Here is a 26,843-nt window from a genome sequence, read left to right as displayed (position 1 = left end):
TAGGAGTTGATTGTGAGGGGTGTCATAGGGGTGAGGAGGGAAATGGATTCATGGCAGATGTACTGGGAAGGGTCTGAGGCTTTTGAGGCTTTAAGCTGGGATTGGAGTTTGTGTTGGGCTTGTGGGATGGGAATACTCTGGCAGAGTTTATAGGTGTAGGAGTCAGATAATTGGTGGAGGCCTTCTTTCAGGTAGTCACTGTGATTCATAAGAACGGGGGTAAATCTCTTGTCTGACCTAGGATAATGAGGTCAGGATTTGTTTTGAGGCTGTGTATGGCTGTTCTTTCTTCTACTGAAGGGTTGGTCTTCTGAGGAAGGAACTTGGGAAGGATGGTGAGGCTAGCTTGGAGGTAAGGAATTCCTTGCAGGTGACCAACAGGTGGTTAGATGAGGGGGGGGGGGGGGAGGGGGGGGTGAGGTTTACAGTTAGATGGTGGTAAAAACTTGAAGAACATTGAACCCTCTCTCCTACAGTTCATATCACCATCCAACTGTGATCTCCCGCCCCCCCCCCCCCCCCCCCCCCCCCCCGCCCCAAAAAAAAAATCACATAACCATACCTTGAACTTAGCCTCATCTTCCTGCCCCCTTCCTCAGAACACCAACCTTTTAGTAGAAGAAAGAGCAGCCATACACAACCTCAAAACAAATCCTGACCTAATCATCCCAGCTGCAGACAAAGATTCCACCACTATTGTCCCGAATCACAGTGACTACCTGGCAGAAGGTCTCTGACAATTATCTAACTCCTCCATCTGTAAACTCTGCCAGTATGATCCCATCCCAGAAGTCCAACACAAACTCCAATTCCTGCTTAAAACCATATACCCTTCCCAGAACATCTTCCCTGAATCCATTTCCTTCCTCACCCCTGTGACACCCAGCACACCCAACTTCTACATGCTCCCCAAGACCCACAGACCCAACAATTCTGGATGCCCCATTGCTCACTGACCAACAACTTCCCATGATCTAGCCTCCCACATCAAAGTCACCAATTACTACCCACTACCTCATTCCTCATACACTTTATTAACTTTGTTATAACCCACAACTACTTCTCATTTGAAAGTAAGTATCATAAACCTCAGACAAGGACACCCACGTGGCATCCTCCTTTGCCAACCTTTTTATGGGCCATCTAGAGGAGCTCTTCCTAGTCTCCCTAAACACAAAACATCTAGTCTGGTTCAGGTTCATTGATCAGATTCATTGATATCATCTTCATGATCTGGACTCATGGGCAATACACACTGTCTTCATTCATTCACAACGTCAACACTTCATCTCCCATCTGCTTCATGTGGTCCTCCTCAGCCCAGTGTACCCTGTCCTAGATGTTGACCTCCCCCTCTCTGATGGCTTTATCTGCACATTAAACCCACCAACCTCTAATAGTATCTGCATTTTGACAGCTGTCATCCTTTCACAACAAAAAATCCCTCCTGCGTAGCCTGGCCACTGAGGGACAGCATAGCTGCAGTTACAAAAATTCACAGACACCTTCACAGACAGGCATTACCCCCAGACCTAGTCTGCAAACAGTTCTCCCACACCATTTCCCCTCACACCCCCAAGAACCAGCCACAAAAGACTGTTACCCCTTCATCATCCAGTACCACCCTGGTCTAGAACAATTGAACCACATCCTTCACCAGGGCTTTGATTACCTATCTTCATACCCTGACATGAGGGATGTTCTGCCCAAGATTCTACCCACCCCTCCTGAAAAGGTGTTCATTTACCAGCTGTGCTGCAGTCATTGCACAGATTTTTATAATGATATGATTATCAACCAGCTTTCCATCAGGATGAACATCTACTGCCAAACTGTGGCCAAGAGCAAGGTAGACCACCCTGTAGTGCAATATGCAGCTGAACATGACACATCTGATTTCAATGGCTGCTTCACTACACTGGCCATCTGTATCCTTCCGTCCACCAGCAACTTTTCTTAACTGTGCATGTAGGAGTTATCCGTGCAATACATTCTCCACTCCTGTAATTACCCTGGTCTCAACCTATGGTAACATGCTATCGCCACACCCTCTGGCCAACAGCCCCTGCCCCCTTCATCCTATCATTCTCCCACCCTGTTTATTTGCAGCCCTCTGCCAATGCATAAGCCCATCTTCCCTCACTCCTCTCCTTTTTTGCTCCCTTTTCCCCCACCTCTCTGCCCAACAACCTCCAGGCTGTGTACATTTTGGTAGTGCAGGCCCTGCACACTCTACCAGACAGCATTTGTGTGTCTCCGCACCCATATACTACTGCCATTCTCTTCTCCACCTCCTCCAGGTTGCTATTTGCATCTCACATGACACGGAATTCCGGCTCGAGATGCTGGAGTTGGCAATAATGTGTGCATGAGTTGTACTTGCTTTTTTTTGTGTGTGTGTGTGTGTGTGTGTGTGTGTGTGTGTGTGTGTGTGTGTGTGTGTGTGTTTTACTGACAAGGGCTGTGGCCAAAAGCTTAGTGTGAGTGTTTTTTAATTATGCATGTCTGAAACTTGACATGTCTTCTTTACAGTAAGTAGCAATCTGTTTTTTTCTACATTATTTTACAATATTAGTGTGGCATTTACTAGCTTAGCACCTGGAGGATCCAAACCCTTGAGAGACTTGGTTGCCCCCATGAGGCTTGGGTTCCTGGTATTTTACCAATAGCACCCCACTTCCCACTCTCCCCCCACCCCCACTTGTCAGGCTGGAGTACAGAGTTATAAATACAGAATCAAATAGAGTTAAAGCAGAAATAGGTCTAATACCAAAAAATTCTTTCTTACAGACTAAATAGTCTGATAATAAATATAGATATTTTCTGCAAATTTTGATTCTGCAAGGTTGTAATTACAATTGAGAACAGATAAAAGTTCTGTGCATTGATTTTGTATGCATAATGACTCAGAAGAGTTATTTTTACAAACTAAAACATCTAAAATGTCTTTCCAGTGGGCTCTGGTATTTTCAGGGGTCTGAAATTCAGTGCAGTCTTTCAAAGATTCGTTACTTGTGGACCAAATCATATGGGTTGGTGATCCTCCTTACTAGCTTTCATGTAGAATGGAATCAGGCACAAGAAAACATTTGTCCTTTGTACCTTCCCCAAAACCAGGAGCTGTATTTTTGTTCTTAAAAATGCAACATTAATATCAAATGTTTCACTCTGTGGGAGTCTGTAGTTCATTACCACATTGATTTTGTTACATGAAAATGTATTCCCTTCATAACTGAGATTCATTCCATATCTAGTGTGTACTATGTCTAGTGTGCAGGTTTCTGCTCAGTTCACCTACCTTTAATACATCATAATTTGTGTGCTGGAAGCATAGCTTCCTAATTTCTATGTTTGTATTTCTAATTTTTTTATTTACACAAGAGTTGTGAATTAAAACATGCCTGGATGGCATCATAATGACTATAGCATTTCTACATTCATTAATTTTTAAAAAGTTCTGTAGAGATCTCAGACAAGCATCTCACTCATTCTTTGCTATGTCATTCATATGCATAATACAGACTATGAAATCATTTTGTTATAGCATGAACTTTTGGGATTTTACAACAGGGACATTTTTCATAACTGCGTCGGGGTTGACAATGCTAATATCTTGAAGCTCTTTATCAATATCTTGCAGAATGTTTGATAGTTTTCTGCTGTGCCTGCCTTCTAGGAAAAGAGTGCCACTCTTTTTGCTTCCTGATTTCTACTTTATATTTCAATACACATTCATATCCACATCACTGAAACTTTTATAAAGTTCAGTATTGTCTGTACAGGAATTATTATTGTCAGTTGAAGATGGGACATTGACACTTTTTTTTCTACAACAGAGATATGTTTTGCGTAGTATAATGGAAACTTAGGTCTTGATTTTAATGCCATGGTGTATTAAAATGATAGTCAGCTTCGTAATTCTTGATATAATATGGATATACCAGTATAAGTCTGAAGCATAGTGATAGCTGTGTGCCATTGGTGTGCATCCAACCTAAATAGCAAGAAGTATGAGCAACAGTACATGGAAAGAATTTTAAAAAAAATAAATGCTTGTAACAATGACTACTGACTGGCTTTAATTATAATTAGTTATATAATTATGCACATAAAAGTTAATAAGCAGATGCTACCAGTGCATGTGATTTTATATCTGTTAAACTTAATTCTTGTATGTGAATTGGAAGCTAAACCTGAATAAAAATACCTGTTAAATTACATGTGTAAGCAGTTGAAAAGCCGAAAATCATTCAGTTATTTTCATTGCAAATTGAGGTCTTAGATTGTGTTAACTACTACTTAGATGTACATTATACCATGTATATTATAAGAGTAGACAAAATACAAGGTGTGTAAAAAAGAATGACCCGATCTCAAAACTCCATATTTATGGGTAAAAATGTACTACAGGAATGGGATGAATTGTAAAATATACACAAAATCTTAAAGTTTTAGCTATGCTGTTACAAATACTCTGTGTCCACCAGAAGCAGCACGAACAACATCTAGATGATAAGCTAAATTTATCGTAAGCTTTATATAATGCATCTGCTTGTACATAAGTTATGGCAGCTGTTATTCTGTTCTTCACTTATTTTATGTTACAAGGTAAAGGAGGGGTGACAACACATTCCTTCACGTATTCCCTAAGAACAAATTGCATGGCTTTATCTCTGCCTATCTTGTAAGCCAAGAAAGCAGGGCAGTGTCTTGTGGTCTCGTGCATCCTATCCAGTGTCAAGGCAGTGTGTCATTGAGAAACTGAAATATGTTGTTGTGCTAATGTGGTGGATCTCCATCCTGTTGGAAAATGAAGTCATCGGAGTCCTCCTGAAATTGTGGAAAAAGCCAGTTCCACAGCATTTGAAGATAGCCCAACACTGGATAGGGCACACGAGACCCTGAGACACTGCCCTTCATTCTTGGCCTCCCAGATCACCAGACCTGACCACATGAAATGTTTTCTTGTGAGGGTGTGCGAAGGAAAGTGTATTCATCTCTCCTTTACATCGTAACATAGAAGAAGTAACAAACAGAATAACAACTGCCATAACTTCTGTAAAAGCAGATACATTATGTAAAGTTTGACGAATTTAGTTATCATTTAGATGTTGTTTGTGATACTGCTGGTGGGCACACAGTGCTTTTGTATTTGCATAGCAAAAACTTATTAAATTTTGTGAGTATTTTGCAATTTGTCCATGGTAGTAATATGTTTTTATCAATAAATATGGAGTTTTGAAATCAGATCAGTCTTTTTGAAACACACTGTCCAAAGCCAAGTGTAGATGCTGTGGAGGGTGACACTGTATTAGTTTCCTTGAGCCTGTCAGCAAAATAAAAATGCAGTATATGCAGAAAAAGGGAAGATAGGATGGAAAGTAGTTGTTTAAGGAATGGAGCCATGTTGGGTTGTTCTATTGTGTTACATTTTCTACCTTGTACGGGAGTGTTAAGAAAATGAACAGTGCAAATGGCTAGGAAAACCAGTGTGTGAAAATATGGAGTGGAATAAATACATGAACTCAGTGCTAGGTATAGCAAATGGTCAGGTTCAATCTGCTGGTAGGATATAGGGAAGCTGTGGCCCACACACAAAAGAAGGCTGCTTAAAAAACATCTTTATACCATATATTGAGAACAGAACATGTAAATTTTGATTACTATATTTTCATCTGTTGTCCATGTTTTTCCTTGCAGTAATAAAACATTTGTTGGTTTTGTGTTTATTAGTTTTCTGTGCAGTTGCTTTATTTATTAAAGCTGATGTCTTTTCTGTATTGATGGAAACCCATTGATACTTCTTACTTTTAATTATGACTTATCTTTTAGTGGGTATAACTATATGAAAGTGTTGTTGCTCTACTTTAGATTTTATTTTTATTTATTTGATTGCAGTTCTGTTCTCTTAAGCTGACAGGTTGTCTGAAGGCATATCTGATGTTGCCTTGTAATACTATTTTGGCACAGGTTATTTCATATTATGGGATGCTAGAAGGGATTATTTAATCTCTCAACTGGGAGTTTAATAGGAGAAACTGAAGGGCACAATTTGCATATTCTCTTTACAGCCACATAAAAAACCGAAATCCTAACTAAAACTATAACTGCAGTTCAAAACTGTCATATGAGATTGTTTGAAGTATTCAATAAGCATCAGTGTTGCAGTAACCACTGAAACGTTAGTTTTATCTCTTACTCTCCATTCACTATTGTGTCTTCTACACATCTGCCTACTGTTCATAATTTTGCTTTCATTATTCTATCATTAGTAAAAATCAGTCTCATTAATGCCTTTTTGTTGTGTTGCAGCATGCTGATGCTCACAATTACAGAGTAATGACTATTAAACATGGTGCTACATCCACTGATGGACGAGTTAGTCATAACGACTCAAAAGAGATGCAGGTAATTTCTCATTGTGACTGAAAAAATTGTTTTATGTTGTTGAACAAGACTAGCTATAATTCCTCTTTAACAGTACTGCTGTGATGGGTCAGGACCAAAATATAATTGTGCACGTCTCACCAGCTGAGTACATTTATGCACTGTACTGACCCACACATACAACATTGCACATTAAAAGATCTACCTATGGAAACTGCCCAGTTGTGAACAGAAATGTGTTGTAACAATTTCTGCAAAATAGTTGACTTGAATGAGAGGGTATAGCTTGGTAATTCACATTTGATACACACTGTAAAACATTAAAATTGAGAAAAAAGATGTATTAAAGAGAACAGTGTCATAAAACATTGTATTGGAACAATACATATCCAGACATATAAAGTAGAAAATTAGAAAAATTTTACAGACTTATGTAACTACTTTTTCCTGATTGGTTTTTAAAGGGTTGGCTGGGGGTTTAGGAAGAAGAGGAAGTGAGCTCCAGCTCCCTTACTTAGTGTTACTGGTGAGAAGTAAAATGCACAGAAGTAACATATGCTTAGAAGCTACATATAATTAAAGTTGAAGTTGTTTTGTGAAGTAAGGGATGTAATTACTGGTGAGTAAATTTGTCATCAACCAGAAGGTTAATTTGAACACTACAGTGCTTTACTAGGCTTTGTCCTGTTGTAGGTGTTGATACACACCTCTAAACTTTGATCTAATTTAGGCAGCTCATTACAGAGTGATCTACGGTTTAACATGGACTCCAAACTGTGGTGCAATTCAGCATTTTTCAAATTAAATCACTCCCAGAGGTTAAAAGAAGTGATAAATGCCAGATAAAAGACCTAGGACTGACAGTGGATCGAACCCCATACCTCTGAATCTGTAGTCTGGCTTTTAACAACTGAGCTGCTGAGCCTTTCCAATCATAAATAACAGTTGATTGGTTAGTTAGTCACATGTTGCATACATCATTTGAATGATTTTTGTATCAAAATGATGTGGAATGTGTCAGTTTGTGGAAAATGTGTACATGATTAGCGTTAACATTAACAAACACATTATTTTTTAGTTCTACTCATGCAACTACACTTCAGCAATGCATGAGGCATGAGATATATCATAGCACCATTGTTCCTTGTATCTACTATTAATTTTATTTTTTCAAGGGAACTATTATTTAAGGTAAGGAATACATAGTACCTCAACAAGTGCCAGACTACAGGTTTAAAAGTTTGGGAGTTTGATACCTTGTCAGCCGTAGGATTTTCATCTGTTGCTCATACTTTTTTCACATCCAGCAGTGAGTTAATGGCTAGGAGTCCATGTTAATCTATATGTTAGCCTGTAACTAGAAAAGTCAGTTCAAAGATTAGAATAAAGTAACTGCACCAACTACACCAGATATAAATTTGGATGGTGGCATAAATTCTGAAAGGCAATGGAATTGACCAAAGTTAAAAACGTTATTGATTTCACAGAGATGCAGGATAGGTTTTACCTTCAGGAGGCACAAAAATAAAATCATTACTCCAAGCTTTCAGGGCTGAAAACATTAAGGGAAACTGGATTTATGAAGAAAATAAGTATGTGTGTGTTGGTTTATCATGTTGAAAGTAAATTACTCGTAGGAATTACTTGTCTCTGGTTTCCACTTGCAATTAAAAAGGAACATTAAAGTTTATTTAAAAATTTCAGTTTTTTGTGCAAAAATAATGATAAGAGCTATCCACTGAAGTGGAGTAACCAACGAATGCATGAGGATTCTAACTGGAATTTTTAAATGTTCCTGTTTCATCTTTTTTTAGGTTTTTTCTTTTACTTGGTAAAAATCAGAAAAATGTCTTTTTGCAGAGAGCTCATAAACGTTTATGAAATTATAAACCTGATGCAGTATCCAAAGTTGCTTTTGAGGGATTTAGTGTGATGAATTAAACAGTCTTAACACATGTGTCATCTAATCATTGGATAGAACAGTTTGTGATTGGGAAGAGTGGGCAGCCAGAAGTGGGTACAAAAAAAGCTGTAGAACCTGATCCCATCAACATGTCCAAAGAAAAGAACAGGAAACTACATAACAACACATAACTGCCTCTTTCCTGCAGGAAGACCTATTTGTGAGCAAAGTTTGTGATTTGCTGTTTCTTGTAATCCACAAACTGATAAAATGTGTTTCATAAACAAGATTAAACATTTTTATTTTCCAGAACTCTGCCCCTCCATCTTAGTCGGAGAAAGGAATAGTAAAATATACTCCCTGATGGGTCAAAACTTTTTGACTAATGGAACAAAAACCCGAATCCTTGCCTTTTGCAGGCAATCATCTTGCTGAATGATTTATCCTGGCATAACTCTTGACTCACCTTCATAGCTTTACCTTTGTTGCCTGTTCTGAAAAGTAATTTCATTTTGGGAAAATACATGTTAAAATTGACCTAGTGTTTAGGCTTCTTTCTGAAAGTTTATAACTGTTATGTTTATGTCTTCATAAAAAGATCCTGTGTTTTCATTTTCTCAAATACATAGAAACAAATTGGGCTCTTTAATTATAATAGTACCCTGTTTTTGTGTGATTGGTTCCAGTCTTTGTGAGAACTGATTGAGCTCTAGAGTAGCATTTTCGACAAGGGTGCACAAACATGAACATGCACATGCACTTGTGTGTGTGTGTGTGTGTGTGTGTGTGTGTGTGTGTGTGTGTCAGACACACTATTGATCAGTGAATACTAAAATGTGTGCTGCTACTCATTTCACAGAAAATATTTTATTTTGCACAAAGAAACCTCTAATGAACCTCCATGATGTAGTGGTTTACACCAATGGCTACTAACATGGAGGTACATGGTGAACATCTCAGATTTTTCTGTGGTGCCAAGGTCTGAAATGTGGCCCAATCAGCCTTTTGAGGCCAAAAGAGAAACTGGCTGATGAGATTAGCAGCAAAACTGACAGACATGCAGCCAAAGTGTAGTCAAATCCAAAGGCTTGCACTGAGGTTTGAGTCATGCAACATTTATTTTATTTATCTCCAAATATGCTCCATAGAAAGTATTTCTGTGAACTTAGGTGTATTGTACATGTACTGGGTGATCAAAAAGACAGAAAGAGAGAGAGAGAGAGAGAGAGAGAGAGAGAGAGAGAGTGAGTTCACAAAATGTCCGACAGATGGCGCTGGACAGAAAAACATCAGTGACCGCGCATGACAATTGTGTATAAAAGGAGCTGTAATGAGAGAGAGAATCATATGCACCAGCAGCCGCAGCATGTTGGCATTACCTGAAAAGGCTCTTTTAGTGAAGCTGTATTATCAGAATGGGGAATGTGCTAGTTCAGCGTTACGATCCTATCGCCATAGGAAGGGGATTCGAACGGGTAAAGGTCCGTCGACAAATGCAGCTGTGGCGAGAATGATTTCAAAGTTCGAAGCCACTGGTTGTTTAGAAGATAGACCATGTAGTGGCCGACCGAGCACAAGGCGTAATGCTGCTGAGACTGTTCAGGAAGAAATGGAGAATGTAGCGGGTTCGTCTATGTACGGGGAAGTCAGCGCTCGTGCAGTTGCACGTCGCACCGTCATTCCATACATTACTGTTTGGTTGGGACTGAGGCGTACCCTCCGATGCTATCCGTACAAAATCCATAGGCATCATAAACTGTTACCTGGCAATTTAGTGAAGCGGAGGGCATTTGCGGTGTGGGCATTTCAAAAGATGGTGGAAGATGACGATTGGTTTAGTAACGTGTTGTGGACCGACGAAGCTCATTTCACACTCCGAGGGTCTGTCAACGCCCACAACTGCAGAATTTAGGCTACCAAAAATCCTAGAACTGTCATGGAAACTCCATTGCATGATGAGAAAGTCACGGTATGGGTTGGATTTACCACATCTACTGTTATCGGGCCTTTTTTCTTCGAGGAAATGCATGATTCTGGTTTTGTAAACTGTGACAGGTGAGAGGTACGCCGATATGTTACAGAATCACATCATCCCCAGCCTGGCTGATAAACACCTGCTGGAACACATGATGTTTATGCAGGATGGCACTCTACCCCATATTGCTAGACGCATGAAATATCTCTGGCATGCGTCGTTTGGTGATGATTGTGTGCTCAGCCGCCACTTTCGTCATGCTTGGCCTCCCAGGTCCCCAGACCTCAGTCCATGCGATTATTGGCTTTGGAGTTTCCTGAAGTTGCAAGTGTATCGTGATCGACCGGTATCTCCAGGGATGCTGAAAAACAACATCCGACGCCAATGCCCCACCATAACTCCGGACATGCTTTACAGTGCTGTTCACAACATTATTCCTCGACTACAGCTATTGTTGAGGAATAATGGTGGACATATTGAGCATTTTCTGTAAAGAACATCATCTTTGCTTTGTCTTACTTTGTTATGCTAATTATTGCTATTCTGATCAGATGAAGCGCCATCTGTCGGACAGTTTTTGAACTTTTGTATTTTTTTGGTTCTAATAAAACCTCATGTCATTCCAAGCATGTGTGTCAATTTGTACCTCTCAATCTACATTATTCCGTGATTTATTCAGTTTTCAAATTTATAATGACTTTTTGATCACTCGGTGTATTGAAAGGGGTTGGGGGGCATACGAGAGAGAGAGAGAGAGAGAGAGAGAGAGAGAGAGAGAGAGAGAGAGAGAGAGAGAGAGATTTATGCTCTGATATTGAGTACTGTATATTTGTGGTGGTGTAGTGTAGTGATCTTTGTGGCAGAAATAGGATAATTTCACAGAAATGGATAAGAGTTTGACAGCAAAAAATGATTTAAAAAATGCAAGGAACATAATGTGACTCCATGAAACTTCTTGTGTTGATTATATTCCCCTGACAGTACTGAAGCTAATAGCGTTTTGAAACAACATTCAAAATGCATTGTAATATCATGTTTCTTCATCTACTTCTGCATATACCTACATCTACCCTTTGTGAACCACTGTGAAGTGCGTAGCACAGGGTACATCCCACTATACCTGTTGTTAGGGCTTTCCCTGTTCCATTCACATATGGAGTGTGGGAAAAATGTTTGCTTAAATGCCACTGTGCGTGCTGTAATTAACATAATCTGGTCCTCACAATCCCTGTGGGAGCAGTATGCAGTGGGCTGTAATATATTCCTAGAGTTACCATTTATAGCCAGTTCTTGAAAATTTGTTAGCAGGCTTTCTCAGGATAGTTTACTTCTATCTTAATAAACTGAAGTCTGCTACCTGCTTAACCCGCAACTGAGCCTATATGATAGATCACTTAATGTTCCTACGGAGTGTCACAGCCAAGTATTTATTTGAGTTTACAGATTGTAGCTGTGACTCAATAATGTTATATTCATGCGATACTATGTTTTTTTCATTTTTTCATTTTTGAACATTTAAAACGAGCTCTCATCATTACACTACTTTGTAAACATATCAAGGTCTGACTGAATATTTGTGCAGCTTCATCCAGACTACTTCAGTATAGATAAATGCATTATCTATAAAAAGCGTGAGGGTATAATTAATATTGTCTGCGAGGTCATTAATGGTACTCCTGAAGTCATTTCTACATCTGTTGATGACTTTCCATCCAAGATAACATACTGTGTTGTCCTTACAAAGAAATCCTCAATCCAGTCATATATTTTACCTGATACCCCATATGATTGTACTTTCAGTAATAAGCATGTGATACTGAGTCAAATGCTTTTTGGGAATCGAGAAATATTGCATATATGTGACTACCTTGATCAATGGCTTTCAGGATGTCATGTGAGAAATGTGCAAATTGGGGTCCACATGATGTATGTTTTTGAAATCCCTACTGGTTGGTATGGAGGTGGTCATCCTGTTTAAGAGACCTCATTATATTTGAGCTCAGAATTTGTTCTAAGATTCTACAACAAATGAATGTCAAGGATATTGGATGGTAGTTTTTGGACCACTTCTGTTGTCCTCCTTGTAGAAAAGTGTGACTGATGCTTTCTTCCAACTACTGGGCACAAATTTTTAGTTGAGGGAGCTATTATAGATTATAGTAACAGGGGCTAAATCAGCCATGAATTGGCCCTGGGACTTTGTTCAATTTTAAAGATTTCAGCTGTTTGACAACACCACTGACAGTAATACATACTTCACTCATCTTTTCAGTGTTATGAGAATTAATTTGGGGCAATACTCTGGATTTTACTTTGTAAAGGAACATTTATAAAATTGTGTTTTTGCTTTTGCTTTGCTATTCTTAATCTCAGTTCATCTCATCTGTGAGTGAATGGACACTTAATTTTGAAGTCACTAACAGTCTTTACACATGACCAGAATTTCTTTTGGTTTTGTAAAAGATCTTCTGACATTATTCTGCTACAGTAGTCATTGTAGGCTTCACACATTGATCCCTTGCCGTCCAAACGTGTTTCATTCAGCATCTCTTTGTAGTGCTATATTTTGTCTTATACCCATTACATAGTAGTCTCTGTCTCTTTAGAAGTTCCTTTACAATGACTGATTACCATGGAGGATCTCTCCTGCTATACACTGTCCTGCCGGGTACATATCTATCCAGTGCATGGCCGACTATTCTCTTAAACTTGAGCCATAGTTCCTCTATGTGATCGTATCCTGAGCTAAAAGTTTCATGTTTCTCATTGAAGTATCACACTATTGTTTCTCTGTCTAGTTTGCTGAACATTCAATCTTTCTTCTTGTTCTAATTGGCCTTTGTATTTTATTATTCATTGTTGCCATAACTGCATGTTACCAGTTTCATGTGAACTTCCTCAAAGGCAGGGTTTAAAATATCTGTTCCACATAGTTTTCGGAGAAGAGATATGGTGCATAGCGGAGGGTACCCTGTACTGCTATTAGTCATTTCCTTTCCTGTTCCACTCGCAAATAGAGAGAGGGAAAAACGACTGTCTCTATTCCTCTGTATGAGCCCTAATTTCGTGTATCTTATTTTCATGGTCCTTATTCGCAGTGGATGTTGGCAGCAGTAGAATCGTTTGGCAGGCAGCTTCAGATGCTGATTCTCTAAATTTTCTCATTAGCGGTTTTTTTATTTTTTTTTTTATTTTTTATTTTTTTTTATTATTTTTTTTATTTTAAAGTCGCCTTCCCTCCAGAGATTCCTATTTGAGTTCCCGAACCATCTCTGTAACACTTACATGTTGTTTGAGCTTACCGGTAACAAGTCTAGCTGCCCGCCTCTGAATTGCTTCGATGTCTTCTTTTAACCCAAGCTGGTATGGATCCCAAACACTCGAGAGCAGTGCTCAAGAATAGATTGCACCAGCATCTTATATGTGGTCTCCTTTACGGATGAACAACTCTTTCCTAAAATCCTTCCAGTAAACTGAAGTTGACAATTCACCTTCCCTACCACAGTTCTCACATGCTTGTTCCACCCCATGTTGCTTTGCAATGTTACGCCCAGATATTTAAATGGCTTTACTGTGTCAAGTGGAACACTAGTAATACTATGTCCGAACATTACAGGTTTGATATTCCTACTCATCCACATTAACTTACATTTTTCCACATTTAGGGCTAACTGCCACCAACTGGAAATTTTGTCAAGTCATCTTGTATATTCCTACAGCCACTCAACACGTTACTGTACACCATAGAATCATCAGTAAACAACCACAGATTTCTGTCCGCCAAATCATTTATGTATATAGAGAACAGAAGCAGTCTTATCACACTTCCTTGGGGCATTCCTGATGATACCCTTGTCTCTGATGAACACTCACTGTCAAGGACAACATACTGGGTTCCGTTATTTAAGTAGTCTTTGAGGTGCTCAGATATATGTGAACTTATTCCAAACGCCTGTACCTTCATTAACAACCAGCAGTGGGACACCGTGTCAAATACTCTCCACAAATCTAGAAATACGGAATCTGCTAGACAGTTTTCTATAAACAGTCTTGAGCAGCTAGCTCAGCAGTCCACACACAGTGGAAATACCTTAGACTTTGTAGCTACAAATAGGCTGGAACTTATTGACAATGTCAGTACAGAAATAGGACTGGTGATTGTGATGTCATTATAGCAGCAATCATTAGAAAAGTTAGTAAATCAGTCAAGAAGGCTAGGAGAGTGTTCCTGCTAGACAGAGCAGATAAGCAGTTACTAACATCTCACTTCATGAACTGGCATCACTTAGTTCTAGTAAGATGGGTGTAGAGGAATTAAGGGCAACAGGCAGACTACATGTTTCTAGATTTGTGAAAAGCATTTGACATGGTGCCCCACAGCAGACTGCCAACAAAGGTACGATAATATAGAATAGGATCCCACATAAGTGCATGGCTCGAAGACTTGTAAGTAATGGAAACCAGTACATTGACATCGACGGCGAGTGTTAATCAGAGACAAGTGTAACATCAGGAGTGCCCAAAGGAAGTTTGACAGGACTGCTATCATTTTCTATATCCATTAATGATATGGCGAACAGGGTGGACAGCAATCTGCAGTGTTTGCTGATGATGCTGTTGTGTATAGGAACGTGCCATCATTGAGTGACAGTAAAAAGATACAAGATGTCTTAAATAACGTTGTGTTGGTGTGATGAATGACAGCTTGCTCTAAATATAGAAAAAGTCAGTTAATACAAATGATTAGGAAAAACAATCCTGTAATGTTTGAATACAGCATTATTAGTGTCCTGATTGACACAGTCTTGTCGATTAAATATGTAGGTATAACATTACAAAGCAATATGAAATGGAATGTGAATGTTAGGATGGTTATAGGGAAAGTGAATGGTCGATTACAGTATATTTGGTGAATTTTAGGAAGGTGTGACTCATCTGTAAAGGAGACCATGTATAGAACACCTGTATGACCCATTCTTGAGTACTGCTAGAGTGTTTGAGATTCCTACCATCTCGGATTAAAGTAAGGCACTGAAGCAGTTTACAAGTGTGCTGCTAGATTTGTTACCTGTAGATTCAATCATCTTGCAAGTATTACAGAGATCCATCAAGAACTCAGATGGCAATCCTTGGAGGGAAGACAATGTTCTATTCAGGGAACACTGTTGAGGCAATTAGAGAACTAGCATTTAAAGCTGACTGCAGAATGATTCTGCTGCTGCCAACATATATTTCGCTTAAGGACCATGAAGATAAGAGAAATTATGGCTTTTATGGAGGCATATAGACAGTCATTTTACCCTTCGCTATTTGTGAGTGGAACAGAAAAGGAAATTAATGGTACAGGGAACCCTCTATCACACACTGTATGGTGACACGGAGTGTCTGTTTGGGTGTAGATGTAGACATACAAGTAGATCCAATAGTTTGCAGTATAACATATGAGAAAAGGGCAAGTGGAGTTTTGCAAAAGTGATGCTTCCTAAAACCTTGCTGATTTGTGGGCAGAAACTTCTCCGTCTCTAGGAAATATAATTATGATATTCCAAGTGAAAATATATTCCAGAATTCTGCAGCGAACTGATATTAATCCATAATTTGGCTGGTCCATTCTTTCACCCTTCTTATGTACAAGAGTCGCCTGAGCTTTTTCCAGTCACTTTATACTTTACTCGAGGTGTGGAATTTGTGATAAATGCAAGCTAAGTAAGGGCCCAGTGCCGTGGAGTACTCTTTGTAAAACCTGATTGCATGCCATCTGGACATGGCACTTCTCCAGAGCACGATTTACAGCCTGTAATTATGTTTTGAGATTGCTGTTAAAAGCTTACACAAAGCAATAAATGTGTTGTTAGTTCAATGAGCTTATCATTTCTGCATGTTTTATAGGTAAAAATCAGTTTACCAGCTGGTCTTGGGCTGAGCCTCGTATCACAGCATACACCAGCAGAAGAGTTACTGTATTTGACACTTAAAGAAATAGACTTGAAGGCATTATGGTCAGACCAAGAAACATCAATGTATTTACGTGTACGTGATGTACAGTGTGACAATCAGTTGGTGGAAGCACAGTGTGCTGTGCCGCTCTATGTGACTCAGTCTCGATCAAACCATGGAGAAACATCAAGTGGAGATTTTGCCTTGGAGATTATGATTGAACAACAAGCAAGTTCTAGTACTAATGCTGAAATATATAAGGTAATTCACTATATTCCTATTACAAGTATTGCAGTGGTTTCACTTAATTTTGAATACTATCAGCAAGAATCTCTTGCCTGTTACAGAAAGTAGTTCTTTGTTTTATTTTTATTATTATTATTTTTTTCTAATGACACAGGTTCTCAGTGTGTTAAGCTTCTGTTATGTGATTGCTCTCCTCCTTCCCCTCCTCCTTGTAAAACTTCTGCAAAACCATTTTCCTAAAATTGTACGACTTAACATTTTAAATCAATGTAAAAAAGCAGTGCCCATCATCTAAGGAAAAAATTTTGGTAAGTCTGCTAAAAATACTCATAAACATCCAGTTAATTTCAGGCCTAATGCAGCATATATTGTTACTGGAAAAAAAGATGAAGGGTAGAGGGCATGGGGAAGGGGAGAAAGGAGATGGAGGTCACTGACAGCATAGTTTAATGAATGTACAACTCCAGCAGATCTAATTATTCAGCCAAAGAGTATCTGTCTGCATCTGGTATATGTTAGTAGAAATATTGGCACGATAAGTGGGCTAAAATAATAAAGTGTCAATTTCATCAACACTGCCACTGCTAATAATGAATTATGTTGCTGTCACTAAAAATAATAGAAACAACAATAACTAAACAAACTGAGAGAACAGAACTATCACAAATATTGTGAGTAGCTTACAGTGTGAACTAATTCCTTTCATACAGTTCATTTATAAATTTGTTCATCAAAGATGCGTTGGTTATACGGAATCCGATCTTTTGTTTCATCACAGTTTTGAGTGGATTTTATTTCAGGTATGTATGGTAAAAAGAAAATACAGTGAAAGCTTGCTTAACGAACACACCCATAACGTGCAATTCGCATAAGGAGCAAAACAAATTGTAAAAAATGACTCACTTAATGAGTGATGTTTCACATAACAAGTGACAACATTTAATGTGACGTCACCAGCTGTTCATGCATGGCGTGGGAAATGTTCAACAATATGAACACCTTTCATTGTTGGCCGTGGCATATGAACAATGTCTTTAGTATGTACTGCAGTTTGGCTTTAGCGCTCATTCTGCTACCATCTTAGTGCAGCTTGTGTTCACACAGAGCTGTTTTTGCGTGCAAATTTTAATACCCTTTGTAGAAATGTCCCCGAAGATAAAGTCGCAAGAAGGTGACCATAATAGAAACAAAGTGACCTTAGGAATTAAACATAAAATCATTGGAAAACATGAATGTGGTGTGAGCATTGCTGATTTAGCACACACATACAATCTGTCTACATCAACTACTTGCACTATACTCAAGAACAAGAGCAAGATTAAGGATACAGATGCTTCAAAGGGAGTGACAAGAGTATCTAAACAATGGTTTAGTATTCTGGATGATGAGGGAAGCCATGGATTGTTTGAGAAGTTTAAGATAAGAACCAACTTCCACAGCCTTGTGAGGCACAGCAAAGCAGCCAGCTCCGACACAAAGGCAGCAGAGAACTTTATCAAGCAGCTTCAAGATGCTCGTAGATTCTTAGGGTTATCTGCTGCAACAGGTTTTTAATTGTGATCAGACAGGTCTATTCTGTAAAAAGCTGCTGAAGTATACCTTTATAACATCAGAGGAAAATGTATTGCCCGATCAAAAGGCACTGCTGTTCTGTGCCAATGCAAGTGGCAATATGAAAATTAAACCACTGCTTGTTTACCATTCAGAAACTCCACGAGCCTTCATGAGGTGTTAAGTCCAGACGAGCAGGTTAAATGTGATGTGGAGGTTCAACAACAAGGTTTGGGTGACATATGATTATTTTTTTTTGTGATTGGGTCAATGAAATGTTTGGTCCATTGGTGAAGAAATATTTACTTGAGATGAATCTCCCACTCCATGTCTTGTTTGTTATGGACAACGCTCCTACCCATTCTCTAGGCCTGCAAGACCACCTCCTTGAAGAATTTCAATTAATCAAGATCCAGTTTCTGCCTCCCAACACCACTTCGTTACTGCAGCCTATGGACCAGCAGATTATTTCTAACTTTTAGAAGCTCTTCACTAAAGCATTCTTCAAGCATTGCTTTGAATTGACTGAAGCTACCAATTTCACTCTCAGAGAATTTTGGAAATATCATTTTAACTTCATTGCCTGTGACAAGATGATTGAAAAGGCGTGGGAAGGGGTTACCAAGGAAACTCTCACTTCTGCTTGGGAGAAGCTTTGACCGGAGTGCATTGTTGATTGTGACCCTGAAGCATTTGAGTCAGTACCTGTGGCACCTGTAGTCAATGAGAGTGTGTGTTTGACCAAGAGCATGGGACTAGAAGTGGATAACAGTGCTGTTGATGAGCTTGTGGAAGATCACAACCAAGAAATGACCATCTAAGAGCTTATGGAGTTACAGAGGAGGACGAGGAGACAGTGGCAGAGGTGCTAACAGCAAAGCAGCAGTCTTCTGGCGCAATAAGAGAAATGCTGAAAGTATAGGAATTGGTTGCATCGTACGTCGATTATCACCACCCCAATAAAGCGGCTATGCATGCTACAAGTTTATTTGACAATAATGCTGTGTTGCACCTTCACCAAGTGTTGAAGCATTGGCAGAAACAGATGACTATAGATAGCTTCCTAGTAAAAAAGAATTAGTTATGTATCATAAATAATAAAGTATGTAATACTGTAAGTATAATTTTCTTTGAATAAAGGGCATGAATAACATAAAACTTTTATACTTTTTCTGCATGGAATGCATTATCATATTTTGTATTAATTTAGATGGGATAAATTATTTTACTTAATGAATGTTTCACACTACGAGTAAGATTCTAGAATAAATTATGCTCTCTATGCAAGGTTCCACTGTAGTGGGGGAGGAAGCAGGAAGGGGGAGGACCAGACAGAAATTCCGTCCAAGTTCTCCACGTAGCAGTGGTCGAAGCGAGGAGGGAGAAGCATCACAATATTAAATCATTCCAAAGTAAAAGAAAATGTATGTGAAGCAACTGATAATAAAGGAAACAGGAATAAAAAAAATAAAAAATAAAATAATAAAAAAAAAACAGACCCAGAAGTTGCAGAGAACAGCAGTGACTCGACCGAGTGATGTGGCGCAGTGGTTAACACACTGGACTCGCATTCAGGAGGATGATGGTTCAAACCCACATGCGCCCATCGTAATTTAGGTTTTCCATGATTTCCCTAAATCGCTTCAGGCTAATCGCCGGGATGATTCCTTTGTAAGGGCACGGCCAACTTCCTTCTTCATCCTTTCCTAATCTGATGGGACTGTTGATCTCGCTGTTTGGTCCCTCCCCCAAATCAACCTCCAACCAGCTGCAATGACTAGAGATGGAAATATTTATTTATTTATTTATTATTCCGTAGAGTCAGGTAGTGAGCGAATTGCAGTGATAGGGAACATTTCAAATAGTATGTAGTTTAGATGTAACTTACATAAATGAAAACTATGCAGGTATAACATCAAATTAAAAACATATATCCAACTAACAGAAAGTTGTGTTATGCTGAAGAAGGATCAGCAGGAAGCAGAGTTTAGCTAACTATTACACTCAACAAATAAATACATGAATACCAAAAACCAGATTTTTGAATGCCTTTGATAGTGCTCAAAATAAATATGTGTAAAACAATTTAAGTTTAGTGATGGTATTCATTTCCTATCAAAAATTCATGGACCGCATAAAAAGATTTCTCTACTAGATACTCCTTCAGAATGTGAATTTTGACACTTTGAGGGCATTTGATGTGTGATGGTAGTGCATTAAACATGTTGGAGTAATAAACCTCTTTTTAAATCAGATTTAGACTTTTCAGTTCCATGTACAAACTTCATGTGTTGTAGGAAAAATATTCACTGTTGTCATTGTACAGAGCAAAGTTGTTACAGGTAAATGCCAACAAGGGAAAAATATACTATGAGGCTTTAGAAAGGATACCTATCTTTCAAAACAAGAGCCTGTAAGGGTGTCTATGATGGACACCATTCATTATTCTAATAGCTTTTTTTTTTTCTTTTTCCACAGTGGATTCACCCCCCCCCCCCCCCCCCCCCCCCAAAGAGTTTGGTTCCCCAGAATGTAATAGTATATGACATTAATGTATGAAAGCAGCCAAAGTAGGAAGCCTTAATGTTATCTACTTAATCCACAGAAGCAGTAATTCCTTGTGCAAATATTGGTGAGCTAAATCTTTTAAAAAGATGAAGTATGTAGGTTGAAAAGGATGAATTAGCTGGGAGCAAGGCTAAATGAAAAGTGAAGCAAACAAATAAGGCTGCAAATGCACATTAAGAAATCGTACATACATTTTGTACAACTGAATACATAAGGTAAAGCAATGTTGCTGATAAAACTCATAGCTGATTACTCAGTATGTTGCAGTCTGATTTTTCTTTCTGTTTGAAATTATCTCAAATCAGTTATGTTATTGAGAGATTGCACTTATTTTAGAGATGTTAGGTTTTCATCATCATCATTTTATTATAACTTGGTACCACATTGGTGCAAGGTTGGCATGGTGATTAGTGGATGTGATGTTAATTTAAGGGATGGCCAGATGCCCATCCTGTTGCCACCCCAACATGTGTTTACCACAACTGTCTTTGTGTAGTGTTCTCCATGTGAAAGTGAACAAAAGTTTTCTAAATGTTTTTAAATTATGTAACTGAGATTGAACTTGGGTACGAGTCCTTTGTTCACCTGGTGGGAGGTGGAAAATTGCCTAAAAGCCACATTCAGGCTGACCGGCGCACCTACCCTTGTCATTAATCTACCGGATAGATCTGGTGCTCCTCCACATCTTGGAAGTGACACTTTAATATGCATGGCTATCCAGGCAGGTATGCTAGGTTTTTTATAATACAGTGTGTAAATATTTAGCCTGGAAGAATTTATAAATTATGTTTAAACAATGGAAAATCCAGGATGGAATGTAACAATACCAGAGAAGGAAAGTTACCACTCACCATATAGCAGAGATACTGAGTTGTGATAGGCACAACAAAAAGATTCATACAATTATAGCTTTCGGCCATTAAGGCCTTTGTCAGCAGTACACACACATATACACACGCACATACACACTAATGCAAAATTGGTGTGTGCAAGTTGCGTTTGCATGAATGTGTGTGTGTGTGTGTGTGTGTGTGTGTGTGTGTGTGTGTGTGTATGCGTGTCTACTGCTGACAAAGGCCTGAATGCCCGAAAGCTATAATTGTGTGAATCTTTTTGTTGTGCCTATCGCGACTCAGCATCTCCGCTATATGGTGAGTAGCAACTTTCCTTCTCTGGTATTGTTAAATTATGTTTAATGTTTCCGTTTCTGCATATTTCCTTTCGAAGCATTGGCATTATCCTTGTGATTGTTATTATGCTGTCTAATATTTTATTTAATATCCCGCATGCTCTAATTTAAGTAATTCAGTTAGCTGAACAGAAATGCCTGGTTCTACCAGTAGCATCTTCCACATTCTCATTAAGATTTGTTTATCTTGTTTAAACTTCAAAATTTTGCTTTGATGAATACACATTTCTTGTTGTAATTCTATTGTGTTCACTTGTAAGCCAGTTCCATTTTCTGAGTCCTATTGTTATTAATTTTTTCCGTTTCTGTTTGGCTTTTGTATCCACTCTCTCAGACATCTGAACTAGTCTGCTTTCTGAGTTATTCTGTGTGTTGATTCACAGTATGTTGTAACATTCAATAATTGTGTTTTTTCATTTAAAATTTCTGGACTAATTCATGTAGTTTAGTAGCATCACTTTTCTCTGGTCTTCTGTTTCTACATTTACACACATACTACGCAGGCCACTATATAGTGCATGGCAGAGGATACGTTTTACCGTAAGGAGTCATTTCCTTTCCTGTTCCCACTCGCAAATGGAATGAGGGAAAAATGACTTTCTACATGTCTCTGTATGAGCCCTACTTTCTATTATCTTTGTGGTCCTTATGCAACGTGTGCATTGGCGGCAGTAGAATCAATCAGCAGTAAGCTACAAATGCTGGTTCTCTATATTTTCTCAATAGTTGTTTGTGAATAGAATGTCATCTATCCCCGAGAGATTCCCATTTGACTTCACGAAGCGTCTTCCTAAGACTTGCATGTTGTTCAAGCAATACTCAAGAATAGGTCACACTAGTATTCCATACAGTGGCTCCTTTGCAGAGAACTACACTTCCCTAAAATTCACCCAATAGATCAAAGTTGACCAATTGCCCTCCCTAATACCATCCTTATGTGCTTGTTCCATTACATATCGCTTTGCAACTTTTTTAAATTGCACACTATTATTGCTGTATTAGGACATTACAGGGTTATTTTTCATATTTGTCTGCATTAGCTTACATTTTTCCACATTTATTACAAACTGCCATTCATCACACCAACTGGAAATTCTGTCTAATCAAACTTGTATCCTCTTAAAGTCACTAAATGTTTACACATTCCTGTACACCTTAGAACCATCAGCAAATAGTCACAGATTGGCTACACCCTGAGCCAGCAGCCTGAAAACGACTGACTGCTGCCAAAAGTATCATTAGCTGTTTGCAAGCTGTGGCCAGCTGCTCCTACATCCACACACAGGATGCACACACTCCTATCCATTCTAGTGTTTCTAAATTTTAAATATTAACCATAAAAGCACACAGAGAAAGATAAATATATAACTTGTTGCTGTCCTGTGTGTCACCACAGGAAGCTGGCTCCCTACTGAAACGTGTGGCTGGCCTTTCAAAAGAAATGACAACTGCTCTACAGACTACATGAATCTACACTTTACACTTACTGTAATGTGAGACTACACCTCTTAAATACAAAAATGTTGAAGGAATTCAAGTTTAAAACTTTGGAAGCACACACAGAAAGCTAAATATGCAACTTGCTGCTCTCCTGGTGTCATCAGTTGAGACTGGAACCTGTCATCTGGGATCTAAGGTCACACTTGGATCATTCCAGTGGCTGACAGAGGAGGGTAACTGTATTATCAATGAAAGCTAAGCAGTCTTTATTCAGATTTTCCTCCTTGTAAACCAGTCTTATATCATGAAACAAACTAAGTGCAAAATCCGTGCAATATGCATATAAGTCAACTTCAGATATTTCGTTTTTGTCCAGGAAAAACTCACCTCTGTGAGATAAATTTGCTTTGAAAACATATGTCCAATAACTTCACATAAAATGTAAATGTGCTTTTCGTCTTGGCATCAGGTGAAATACCTTTATTGAAATGTCATGTTAGTTGAACTGGTGTCGCATTCATTTACAAAACTACATGTTATGTTGAGTGATGTACTTTTAGTGACTACTGCAGAATTTTGGTAATGAAGTCCAAACTTTTTCAATATTGGTGGCTGTGAAGAAATAACTAGATAAGTGAATTTATAGTTTGAAGTTAATAGCTCAAGAACAAAATAGCTAGCTACAACCAACAGGAACACTACAACATTTAGCAATATAATATGCCTAGCAAGTCTGTTAAGTTGCTACAGGTTTTATCATATGTTGGTAGCTAAATCTGCTTTTAACATACTCTCTCAGATCTCTTTGGTCCTGTGTGGTTAGAAATAAATCCAAACAAGGTGAAGCACCTTTCAGTTTTTAGGCTCTTGGATTATTGATGAAATGTTGTGGGTTTGTGGGCTCAGCCAAACCTGAGATTGTTTTCAATGGTAGCATCTTTTCTACTTTCATAGATGCATGTAATTTCCTTGTACTTACTTGTTCTGTAGAACAAGATTTGTTAAACTTTACATCTTTTTCATTACTGCTTTGTTTTCTGTGAATATTTAATAAATATTTTTAAGCTTATATATTGAATTTTAATGCTTTTTGTGTAATGGCATTTAAGATAAAAGATGCTTTCATCTCATTCCTCATTGCCTATCCTCTCCAACCACTGCATTTCCTGGTGTTGGCGCATATTTGTAGGTGCCCCCTCCTCCCCTGATAGTACAATAATTTCCTGGATATATGTGCTGCATTACCTATTAAATCCACAGTGGCTGTCCACTCTGTACTTTTGTTATTGGCATATAAAGTCAACATTCTTTTAAGCAGTTGAAAGTCCAGGAAGGACTAACATTATGAATTGTATTTTTATTCATCTCATGATGTACATTTGCAATCTGTTTGGTTTGGATACAGGAGACATGTCAAAAATTTATAATACAGTTACAGTGATTTTTACATTAATAAATAATAAAACTAGAAGGATATTTCTTGGAATGTGTAACACATTGTATCCAGCTCAAATTTCGAGTTTGTCCTCCACGAATTCATCCACCGAGTAATAACACTTCAGTGTAAGTATCTCATACAGCTTTCTTTTAAGTGAACCTAAATTCATCTGCATCAACTTGTTCCCTTTGAATTTATTACAAATTTTCATTCCCATGTATTTAGGTCCCTGGGCATACAGTCTGAAGCAGTGTGTGGGGAGCATAAAATTTTCTTAGTTTCTAGTATCATGTGAATGGAAAAAATGGTTTCCCTCAAATAATTCATGTGTGGTGTACAAAAATATAATAATCTCATATATGTATAAGGATGGCAGAGTTAAAATATTAAGTTTCCTAAATAATGGTTGGCATTGTTCTTTGTGAGTTGCAGTGCTCATATTTCAAATGATTTTTTTTTTTCTGTATTTGTAGTATCTGCACTTGTTTGTCGAGTTACCCCAAAAAACAATACCATACCTAATAATGAATTCAAAGTAGCTTGTATATGCTACTTTTCATGTGTCTATGTCAGTTGCAGTTGATAATATTTGCATTGCAAATGTAAAACTGCCCATTTTATTGGCCAGGTATTCAATGTGTGCCTGCTAGCTCAAATTTTTATCTACATTTAAACCTAAGAATTTGACTGAGTCAGTTTCTTTTGTATCTTGTTTGTTGTGTACAATCTTAATCTGCTCACATTTTGACTTTTTGGTTTTGAACGCATCACATGAGTCTTAGATATGTTTAGATTCAACCCATTTAGCTGAAACCAAGTTTCTAAGGTACTGAGGGTACTGATCACAGATTCGGGAATTTTTTCCAAAGCCTGATCTTCAACTAAGACAGAAGTATCAGCTGCAAACAGAACTGATGGGAAGCTGATATTTAATGGTAAGCCATTAACATAGAAGAGAAATAGGACTGGGCCTAATATGGAGCCTTGAGGAACTCTCTGAAATAATTTTTTTTCCCACTTTAAAAATAATACGCGCCATTTGAAGAGATGCTAACTCTTTGCTTTCTGTTGGAGAAGTACGATTTAAGCCATTGTAGGGCACTACCACTGCTGCCAATGCCATACTTTTCAAGTTTGTAAATTAGCAGTGCATGGTTTACAGAATCAAACACCTTTGTGAGTCGCAGAAAATTCCTGCCACCGTATTTCTCTTCTCCGATGATGTACTTATTTTCTCAATGAAACTGTTTACTGCATCTATGATGTTTTTTCTCCTGCTGAAAACCAAATTGAGTGTTTAGAATAACAGAATACTTTGGAAGAAAGTTTTGGATTTGTGCAACAGCAAGTTTTTCAAATATTTTAGATGGGACTGTGAGAATCGAGATAAGACGATAATTTACCATCATCTCTGTTGATCCCTTCTTGAAGAGTGGTTTGACTTCAGCATATTTCAGTACCTCTGGAAATCAGCCCTCTTCAAAACATTGATTTATTGTTTGAGCTAGTGGGTTTGCAATTCTGTTGTGTACCACTTTTAACTTTGATGGGCATTCCATCCCAACCTGCAGATTTTTTGTTTCTTAATGTTAGAATAGCATTTTCCACATCCTCCACAGAAACTTTTAAGAATTTTGTAAAGTTTTCAGAATTTTCACCTAGCCCAAAGGGATTTACTTTGTTGTGATAATCTGTTATATGTACATCAGACCTAGCTACATTTATAAAGAATTTCTTAAAGTATTCTGGTATTTGAGTTGGATTTGTAATAGTATTTCCTTCAATGTCAATTTTTGATATTTCTTGGTTACAGGCTTTAACACCTAACTGAGATTTAATGGCTGACCACACAGCCTTTGTCTTATTTTTATGATTTAAAATTAGCCTGTTATTTGCCAGTTGTTTTGCTGCCATGACAACTCTTTTAAATTTTGTTTTATAGAGTCTAACATACTCAATGAAATTAATATCTATATTATATTTTAGTTCTCTATGCAGTTGCCTTTTCCTTACACTGGAAATTTTTATGCCCTGGGTAATCTACTTTACTTTATCTGTTTTTTTATTGCTGCAGAATCTAGGTGGAAATGTTTAATTAAAGGCACCAATAAAACTATTTAGGAATTTCTCAAAGTTTTTGTCACTTGAGTTACAATGATCAAAAGTCCATATTTTCTCTTTTAGCTTCTCACTACATATTAGCAAGTTT

At 38.1% G+C, this 26,843-nt stretch overlaps 1 protein-coding gene across 1 annotated transcript in view; it reads left to right on the top strand.

The window, feature by feature from the left end:
- LOC126474166 (intermembrane lipid transfer protein VPS13D) overlaps positions 1 to 26,843 on the top strand; it is a 525,388-nt gene that overhangs the window by 445,098 nt on the left and 53,447 nt on the right. Inside the window, exons 57-58 of the mRNA XM_050101624.1 lie at positions 6,313 to 6,408; positions 16,155 to 16,463. Of these exons, the coding sequence (XP_049957581.1) occupies positions 6,313 to 6,408; positions 16,155 to 16,463 (405 nt within the window). The remainder of the gene's footprint in view (positions 1 to 6,312; positions 6,409 to 16,154; positions 16,464 to 26,843) is intronic.

This window comes from Schistocerca serialis, chromosome 4 (assembly GCF_023864345.2).
Source record: "Schistocerca serialis cubense isolate TAMUIC-IGC-003099 chromosome 4, iqSchSeri2.2, whole genome shotgun sequence".
NCBI classification, from domain to species: domain Eukaryota; kingdom Metazoa; phylum Arthropoda; class Insecta; order Orthoptera; family Acrididae; genus Schistocerca; species Schistocerca serialis.
Note: the sequence above shows the minus strand (reverse complement) of the source record. Positions and strands in the feature narration are given on the sequence as shown.